Source organism: Humulus lupulus, chromosome 2, assembly GCF_963169125.1.
Source record: "Humulus lupulus chromosome 2, drHumLupu1.1, whole genome shotgun sequence".
In the NCBI taxonomy this organism is placed as follows: Eukaryota; Viridiplantae; Streptophyta; class Magnoliopsida; order Rosales; family Cannabaceae; genus Humulus; species Humulus lupulus.
The window spans coordinates 278,569,514-278,579,578 of NC_084794.1; the positions used below are offsets into that span (position 1 = coordinate 278,569,514).

A 10,065-nucleotide genomic window follows, 5' to 3' on the forward strand; every position below is an offset into this window, starting at 1 on the left:
ATTATGGTGGATCAATATACTAAGGACCGTACTATAGTCCAATTCGCTAGAGTTTTGGTTGAGATGGCCATTATTGATTCTCCTCCTCGCTGTATTCAGTTTCTAAATGAACATGGGCAACTTATGGAGCAGAGTATAGATTATGAGTGGCTTCCAGTGAAGTGTAAGAGCTGTATGGGGTTCGGACACAACATGGCTGATTGTCGTAAGGGGGAAACTGAGAAAAAAGGGAAGAAGATAGAATCTGTTAAGGTTGCTGCTGTTTCTAATGAGCAGGCACCAGAACCTTTGGTTGAAGAGGGGAAGGTTAGCCAAGTTTTGACTCAGAATAACAAGGATAAGGATCAATCTACTCAAGTTAAAGAATGGCATATACCGAAAAGAACTATACAGTCGAAGGGGCAGGGCTCTCAAGTTACCTGCAAACTAGATATAGGTAAAGAGGCAGAAAGGCATACTGGGAATACTTTTAGTGTGTTGCAGGAGACAGGGGCTGGTTTGGAGAAAGGATCAGTGCCAATTGCGGCAAAGGGCTCAAGTTTTGCAATTACTTGAAGATGGATAACTGCAATATAGCTAGTTGGAATGTTAGGGGTGTTAATGACAAGAATAAACAAAACTCTGTTCTAGAGTTTTGCAGTCTGAATAAAATTGGAGTTGGGGCCTTGCTTGAAACCAAGTTAAAGGATAACAAGATTAAAGAGATGATGGTGAATAAGTTCAGTAGTTGGGATTACTATAGTAGCCCGACCATTGAAGGTCGTTTGCTTATTATTTGGAGGAAAAGTTTTGTTAAGGTGATAGTCTTGGCTGAATCTTCTCAGTTTGCTCACTGTTATGTGAAAATGTCAGGTCAGGAAGTAGCGTGTTGTATTACGTTTGTATATGGTTTGAATACCATTGTTGAGAGGAAAAATATTTGGGTGGATTTATTGAATCTCAAGTTTCCTGTGAAGCCTTGGCTGCTTCTAGGTGATTTCAATGCTGTTTTTAATAGTGAAGACAGAGTTGGGGGGAATCCTATCTCTATGAATGACTTGTCTGATGCTTCTCTTTGGCAATCTCAAGTTCATATGGAAGCTCTCAGAAGGTCGGGCTTGAATTTTACTTGGTCTAACAACCAAGATGGTGCTAGTAGAATTTATTCTAGAATAGATCATGCATTTGCCAATGAGGAATGGCATGACATTTTTCCCAATTCTACTACCCATTTTGCTTGGGAAGCAATTTCTGACCATTGCTCTTGTGTGGTTTCTGCCACTATCTCAGAGAAGATAGGTCTTAAGCCGTTTCGTTACTATAATTTCTGGGCTGAACACCCCGAGTTCAAGGGGTTAGTTGCTGCCAGTTGGGAGAAGCCGTTGGCTGTTAGGGGATTGAAAGGCATCTATTACAAGCTCATGAGGTTGAAACATAGCCTTAAGAAATTTAATAAGGCTACTATTTGAGATGTGGGGGCAGCTTACCTTGAGGCCAAAGCCAGATTTTCTGATGCTAGACAGCAAGCTCAGGCTCACCCGAGGGATATCACTTACCAGGATATGGAAAAGTCTGCTGCTGAGGTTTTACACAACAAAGAAAAGATGTATTTCAGTTTTTTGAGACAACGGAGTAAGATTAAATGGCTTCAACAAGGGGATGAGAATACTTCTTTTTTTCATGCTTTTTTGAAGAAAAGGAAGGTGGAGAACAGGATAGCTTATTTCGTTACTAATCAAGGTGTCATTAATGATAATTTTTCTGAGGTTGTTGATCATTTTGTTAACCACTTTCGTGGTTTTATGGGTAGTAAAAATTCAACCAGTATGCGACTGAATGTGGATTATATGGGAAAAGGAGCTAGGCTTGGTCTGGAGCAGCAGCTGGCTATCCTGAAACTAGGGTTGTTCATCAAACCACCCGCACCACACCACACCGCAAAAAAAATGTGGTTTGAAATTCTTCGCGGTGCGGTCGCGGTTTGAATTTTCACTAAACCGCGCGGTGCGGTGCGGTTTGCGGTTTTGAATTATTAAAATGCGGTTCAAACCGCACCGCACCGCATATTATAAAAATACTTTTTTTTATATTTATTTAAGTCTAATATGTTAAAGCCCAACCCAAAGCCCACTAATTTTAGGGCAACACTCTCTTTTTTCACTCAGCCGTAGGGACCTCCTTTGCCACTCGTTCTTCTTCTTTGCTCTGTGAAAAAAAAAAATTGTTCATGTTCATGCCATTGTTCATCTCTCTCTCATTCTCACCATAGTTATGTACATCTCTCTCTCTCCATTTCTCTCTTCTATATTTCACCTCTCATCCATGAACGCTCCAGGTATGGTATTTATTCCTATATATATAATGTTTCAATTAGTAATATTCTTTCCAAATGTTGTTCTCTCATTTGCATTATTATGATGTGAATGTGAACATATATATTTATATTATTTATGATAGTTTAATTATTTGGCGGTAGTCCAAACCACCCAAACCGCACCACACCGCACCATTTTTTTGCGGTGCGGTTTCTGCGATTTTTTAGTTTCGCGGTGCGGGTACAGTTTGGAAAATTAGAAAAACCGCATGCGCGGGTTGGTTTGAAAAAATGGTCAAAAACCGCACCACCCGCACCGCGTACATCCCTACCTGAAACCTTTCTCTAATAAGGAAATTAAGGAAGTTTTGTTCAGTATTCCTGATGAGAAATCCCCTGGGCCTGATGGTTATGGCTCGGGTTTTTTCAAAATAATGTGGCCTGTTTTAGGGACTGAGTTTTGTAGGGCTGTTCAGGATTTCTTTGCTTCAGGGAGTATGCCACCTGAATTTCATTCTACTATGATATCTCTAATCCCTAAGAAGGATAATCCCTCGAGAGCTGTTGATTACCGTCCTATTGCATGATGTTCTACAGTATACAACTGCATTTCAAAACTGATGTGTTTGAGGCTTGCGGGAGTGCTTCCTTCCTTGGTCAGCCAAAACCAAGGAGCCTTCATCAAGGGTAGATCATTTGCTCACAATGTGATGATATTGCAAGATCTTTTAAAGAACTATAAGAGAAAGACAGTTTCTCCTAGATGCACCATCAAAATAGACATAAGCAAGGCTTATGATACTGTTAACTGGGACTTTCTTGAGGATTTGCTCAAAGCCTACAACTTGCCTGAAAAATTTGTTCGAATGGTTATGATTTGTATTCGGTCAACTACTTATTCTATCACAATGAATGGGAGGGTGCAAGGTAGTTTCAAGGGTGAGAAGGGGTTGAGGCAAGGTGACCCTTTATCTCCTTTACTCTTTGTCTTTATCATGGAGTATCTAACCAGAAGGCTTCAGCTTGCTGCTTCCCAGACCTTATTCAGATTTCATCCTTTATGTAAGAGTCTAAAGCTCATAAATCTCTGCTTTGCAGATGATTTAATTTTGTTCAGCAAAGGCACTCGACAGTCAGTGTTAGTTATTCAAGAGGTGCTTTTGGAGTTCAGTAAAACTACTGGTTTGCACGTCAATAAGGACAAGTCCCAGGTGTTTTTCGGTGGTGTCAATTCCTATGAGAAAAATGCTATCCTCAATGATCTCCAACTCACAGAAGGTGTTTTCCCCTTCCAATATTTGGGAGTGCCTCTTAGGCCAACCAAGTGGAAAGCTGAAGACTGTGGCATTATCATCAAGAAAATAAATCAGAGGCTGCATTCTTGGGCTAGTAGACACTTATCATTTGCTGGAAGAATGCAGTTGATTCATTCTGTGTTATTTGGTCTTCGCAATTACTGGATGAGCATTTTTGTGCTGCCTCACAGTGTGACTAAGGAGGTTGAGAAATTGTGTAGAGGCTTTCTTTGGGGTGTTAATGGAAGTAGGAGTAAAGTTCATATAGCATCTTGGGACAAGGTGTGTCTCCTGAAGTCTTATGGGGGTCTTGGGTTCAAGAATGGGACAAAGTGGAACCAGGCTAATCTTGCTAAGTTTATCTGGGCCATTACTGAAAAAAGTGACTTACTGTGGGTTAAATGGATCAATTCCATTTATCTTAAGGATATCTCTTTCTGGTCTTATGAGCTCAAACTAGACACGAGCTGGTACTGGCGTAAGCTCTGTAACTTGAGGCTTCGCTTTACCTGTTCTGAGATTGCTGCAGCTGGTTGTTCGGGTAAGTTCAAGGCTTCAGCTCTGTATAACAGTTCCTTAAATCAAACTCAGGTTTGCTACTACTTTAAAGCTATCTGGAACTCTTATAATCTGCCTAAGCACCGGTTTTTGTGTGGCAAGTGGTAAATTCTCAACTTCTCACCAGAGATAAATTGATCAAGTTTCATCCTGATTTGGTTTCTTTGGACTGCCCTATGTGTGGAATCAGTCTTGAGTCTCATGAGCATCTGTTTTTCAGCTGCAGTTTTTCTGGTAAAGTAGTAGATCAGATCTTCAATTGGTTAGGCTTGACTGCTTGGCCTAAGGATTTCAGTAGTTGGATCAATTGGCTGAATCTGAAAGTGGCTAGTTTGATTCACTATATCAATGTTGCTGTTCTTGCAGCAGTCATATACTATCTCTGGATTAATAGAAATAGGTGTATATTTGAAGGCTATTCTCATTCGGTTTCCTTCATTGTGAATGAAATTAGAGATACAGTGAAATACAGATAAATTTTTGTAAAAAATTGAAACTTGAATAGGCTTGAGAGAAATTATTTGTTGAGATTACTCATGTAATTTGTTTGTTCTGTCTGGTGGAGTTCCTGTTTTAGGAACTTTTGGTGAGTTGGAGGGTGTATTAGTTCAGTTGATTAATGAAGTTTCCATTCTTCTTGATAAAAAAAAATAGCACTAGGCAAACCCAAACGAAGACTACCTTCATTGGCCTCCTCCATGTTAAGAATCAACTTTATCTCCCATTTAGTACTCGACAGAGTATTAGAACTAAAAAAAGATAGAAGACTTTGGGAGATTATTAGAACTAAAAAAGATAGAAGACTTCTCAAATTTCCTCAAAAATTCTAAAACTTTGGCCGTCTCTAGAGCATTAACTTTACAATACAGAAAACTGTCATCCGCCAAAAGCATATGTGTCACAAACAGGGCACCTCTAGCAACCTGGCACCCATGCATCCACTTTTTCTCTTCAAACCTACGAACAAGAGCAGAGAAGCCTTCCACAAAAATAATAAATAAATATGGGGATAAAGGTTCTCCCTGTTCGATGCCTCTAGAAGGTACAATAGGCCCTATCACCTCGCTCCCATGAGTGATATTATAATTAACTGACTTCACACATGCCATGATCTTGTTCGCCCAAATATCCGCAAAACCCATTTTCCTCAAAATCGCTTCCAAAAATGCCCACTCCAACCTATCATAGGCTTTACTCATGTTTAGTTTTAAAGCCATATCACCCTGAGAACCCTGCTACAATATCTTAAGATAATGAAGAACCTCAAAAGAAATCATCACATTATCAGTCATAAGTCTCCTTGGAATAAATGTGCTTTGATAATCTAAAACCACTGAGGACAATAAACCCTTCGTCTGGTTAGCAAACACCTTCAAAATCACCTTATAAATCACATTATAGAGAGCAATAGGCCGTACAGAAGTCCTACATAACAACTAGATTCTTCTTCTTAGGAATAAGAACCCAATTCACGTCGTTCAAATTATTAAATAATACCCGCTGAGAAAAAAATACCTGGACTATCTTTATCACATCAAAACTGACAATATTCCAACATTTTTTATAAAACGCTGGAGTCATTCCATCCAGGCCAGGAAACTTTTTAGGATGCATCTGAAATAAAGCGTCCTTCACCTCTTGATCCTCCACTGGCCTCGAAAAATTTGCATTTTGATCAGTAGCAATCGAATGTGGAATACAATCAAACACATCGTCCTCCACCAAACCTGAGGTAACAAAAATATTAGTAAACTAGTCTGCCATAAGAGATGAAAGGCCATTATCCCTATGTAACAAATCACCATTTTCATTTTTAAGCCTGTGAAGCAAATTATTCTTACGACGCGAACTAGCTGAGGCATGAAATTTTTTACTATTTTGATCTCCGTCTTTGAGCCACAGTTGCTTCGATCTTTGTCTCCAATAAATTTCCTTCTGATGCAATACTTCATCAAGACTTTTTTTTGCATTTGCATAACCAGCCACTAAGACAGAATCAGCGTTATTTCTCAACCTTTTCATCTGGCATTTATATTGAGTAATACGCTCATGAAAATTGTCAGTATTATTCCTCCCCCATTCATGTAAAGCACCCTTACAAGCCTTAATCTTTTCTTGAACAGAAATAGAACCACTATTTATCCAATTAGGCCGCACAATATCAAGACACAAAGGCTCTCTAAGCCAGGCATTCTCAACCAGACAATGTGGCATGTGGATACTACATGATGAGGATGTTGAAGGATTTGCTTGAAACTGCGAGTCCAAGACATTACTTGAGAATATTATTAATTAAAGTTTAAAAATTATTTTTTAAACCATATATAAATGTAGTAAAATAATTAATAAATATATTTTACTTTATATTTTTTGCAACTAACAAGTGCACCATATACAAAGGCATAACTTGATGAGTTGCGATAAGAAAGGGCGACATATATGTTACCGATAATATGAAGTTACCATCCACATTAGTAGGTTTCATTAGTTTTTACCGCTTTCTTTATATATAGTACAATATCTGTTAATTTTACATATGTCTAACAAATATTGCTTATCCTGTAAAATAACTTAAATTTTCATTAATGAAGATTTGCATTTTCATTATATTAATTATGTCAACTTCAATTTAAATAATTATTAAATCTGTTTAAATTAATATTAAATTTAATTAATTTAAAAAAAAAAAAAAGAGATTTTTCAATATCTCCCATTGGGAGACGTGAGAGAGATTCCACGTCTCCCAATGGGAGACATTGAAAGTTTCCTTTTTTTGACACCTTTCAACGTCTTCCACTGAGAGACGTGGGATGTCTCTCACATCTCCTAATGTGAAACATCAAAAGTGCACCTACGATGACTATACTTATAAAACTTTTGAACTCAAAGCATTTTTGCTTTAAAAAAGTTTTTCTTTTCATGTACAAAAAAAAGCTATTTTTAGAATTTAATTTAATTTCTTTTCAAACAAATTTCTTTTGAAACCCATTTTTCCTTTTTCAACAGTCTAATATAAAACTTCTTATCTTCCCTTATATATTTAGCCAAGCCAACAAATAATTTACCTCATTTTCTTTTTCACTCTTTTAGCCTTTTTAAAAAAAAAATTCAAAAGTTCATCTTTTTTTAAAGAACTCTTTAGCAGTATTACAACTCTAAACCACTAATACATGTGAAAAGTATTCATATTGTTAACTTACAAAATAGTTATCATATTTTTTAAAATCTTAATTTAAATATATATAAATAAATTATTTGTTTTAAAAGATAATAGAAAAGATTGCAGCTAGTATATACATTGCATGTGAATCACTACTAATATATATAATGTTAGTTAGAACATCAGAAAACATGAGAAGTATATCTACGTATATATCTACACCATTTTAAAAAATTCGGCAATGATGATTGCTTCTGATTACTACCGATAAGTATTTTTGGTACGTATTTTCGGTATATAGATAAGTTATAACTCTATATTTTTTACATGATTATATATAGATAAGTTGTAAAATATAAATAATTTAGGATGCCGAAATCAAGATTTAAATAATCTATTGCACTCGTGTATAAATATTGAAACAAAGTATCCAACAAGCTATTTATATATTGATTTTGACATCATAAATTATACAGAATATTCTGAAAAATTATGAGACACCCCATTTAACTACATTATACACCGCCATTAAAAAAAATTAGAGTTTAATCCCTACTATAATTGTACCCATATATATTTATATATATGTCAATTCTCTCAATTTGATCGAAAGAGCTATCCTGTACAATTAAGTACAATGATGCGATTAATTAATCAAAATGGCAAACCTAGCTATATAATCATTTCCTTTTCTAATTAAAATAACTTAATGGTCCTCAGCTAAACAGCTAATCTTTATATTAATTTACGTAATCAACTCAAATATTGTAATTTAATAAATGATAACTCGTCAAGTCTCGTCCTTTTATCATAATTATTTATTTATTTTACGACTATTGAATTAACAACGATGTACGCCATAGAATATATATAATTTTAGTTATATAATGATAACTTACTAAAAAAATGTCATATGCCAACATAAGTTACTATCTTAAATATATGACAATTTTAATTTTTTTGGACAGAAATACTCCTACCATTCAAACACACATTTTCCCTCTTAGTCCGAACTCTCTCTCTCTCTCTCTCTCTCTAACGTCTCTCATTGCATTTCTCTCACTCTCTCTCTTATTCTAATCTTGTAGATCTTGAAAAAATACCAAAATTAAAAAAAAATATCTCAAATAGACATTTGAGTGAAAAAATATGAACTTCCAAAGTTTTCGTCAAATTTCAGTGCAGAGCATCGAAATTGCATTGAAAAATCATCGCTCCAAAGGACCTCGAGCATAAAAAAAATATAATAATAAAAAAAATGAAAAGAAAGAGAAGAGTCTACAAGGATGCCTAAAGGCCTCCCTATAGACTAGTGGGCAAGTATGGATACCAAAAATCCACATTTAAAAAAAATACTTACATGATCCTGCATTGAGATGAGTAAGGGTTTGCGAACATGAAAGAATTGACCTAACGAGCAACACAAGCTAAGTTGTAGAGATCCGGCAAGCCTAGAGCCTAAGGCCTAAATGCTTACATGAGGATAGGCCACGTTGCACAAAATGACCTTTGTGGAAGGCAAAAGAAAACATAATACAAACCCAAGGTAGTCCCAAGAGGCCACGGGTCAAATGATGGAACCTTCGATCCCTACAATATTGGCTACATCCTAGACATACCCTTCTCGTGCAAATGCACCACGCCTCGCGAAGTCGTCCACGAACCTACGGGCCTCGTGCGGGTGTCATCTCACGCAAGCGCACCCGCGGCCTCACACCGCACACAGCTGCGGCCCCTGCCTCGCTGAGGCGCCGTCTCGCGCGCCTAGGGGCATCGCCTGGGTGACGTCTCCGCAGGCGCTCCAACAGGCCTCGTGCCCCATGCAGCCACAATCCCTACCTCGCTTGGGTGACGTCTCGAGCAGGCGCTCCAACAAGCCTCACGCCCCACGTAGCCACGGCACCTGCCTCACCTGGGTGACGTCTCGCGCAAGCGCTCCAACAGGCCTCGCACCCCACGCAGCCACGTCCCCTGCCTTGCCTAGGTTACCTCTCGCGCAGGCGCTCCAACAGGCCTCACGCCTCACGTAGCCACGACCCCTGCCTCGTCCAGGTGCCATCTCGTGCACCAGCCACGACAAGGGCCTAGTGGCCTCGCCTCGCGTACCAGCCACACCAAGAGCCTCGAGGCTTCGCCTCTCGCACCAGTCGGGTCGTTAACGGCCTCGCGGGACATGGTCTCCCCAAAGCATCTCGCATTCTTAGGGGCCTCACAAGACATAGCCCCCTCAAAGCGTCTCGCACCCTTCGGGGCCTCGTGAGACATGGCCTCCACAAAACACTCCTTGGCCACATACCAAGGGCCTCGCGACATAGGGGTTGCGAAGCGATGGTCTTGCAAGGTGAGATCCTAATCTCATTCGTAGGCATCATGTCTCATCGCACATGCAGCAGGCCTCGTTGAAGAAGCCTTACCTCTCTTCCTGAGGTAAGTGCCACCAACGGGGCACCACTCTCCCTATGAGTCACATGAGATGAAGAGTCAAGGTCTCTTTGACATGCAGCCGAGGAGGGTCAGAAGGGGCCTCACAATGATTCGACATGAAGCTAGGAGAGATACAGAATGAGCCTACAGACCAAGAAGAGTTAGAGTACGGATATAGCGTCCACGCCAGACAGGTAGTGGTAGTACAAGAATGGTACATGATCAGGACTCCCTCAGCACGCTTATGAGGTCAGTACCCGACAAGTAGTGGATGCATAATATGGTACCAAGACAGGAGTACTTTTGTAGACCTCTGACACGTACTAGAGCCGACC

At 38.9% G+C, this 10,065-nt stretch overlaps 1 protein-coding gene across 1 annotated transcript; it reads left to right on the forward strand.

The window, feature by feature from the left end:
* The first annotated feature begins 557 nt into the window (after nt 1–557).
* On the forward strand, nt 558–4,622 carry LOC133815544 (uncharacterized). Its single transcript, XM_062248374.1, has 4 exons — nt 558–1,383; nt 1,462–1,803; nt 2,891–4,250; nt 4,367–4,622. Exons 1-4 carry the CDS (start codon nt 558–560, stop codon nt 4,620–4,622), a joined length of 2,784 nt encoding a protein of 927 aa, XP_062104358.1.
* The last annotated feature ends 5,443 nt before the right edge of the window (nt 4,623–10,065 follow it).

What these genes read in the sequence shown, in the direction of transcription:
- LOC133815544 (XM_062248374.1), top strand. Translation starts at nt 558, where the DNA reads ATGGATAACTGCAATATAGCTAGTTGGAATGTTAGGGGTGTTAATGAC. An exon ending in GGCTGTTAGGGGATTGAAAG is followed by an intron (nt 1,384 to 1,461) that starts GCATCTATTACA and finishes ATGTGGGGGCAG; the next exon opens with CTTACCTTGAGGCCAAAGCC. An exon ending in CGGTTTTTGTGTGGCAAGTG is followed by an intron (nt 4,251 to 4,366) that starts GTAAATTCTCAA and finishes TCTGTTTTTCAG; the next exon opens with CTGCAGTTTTTCTGGTAAAG.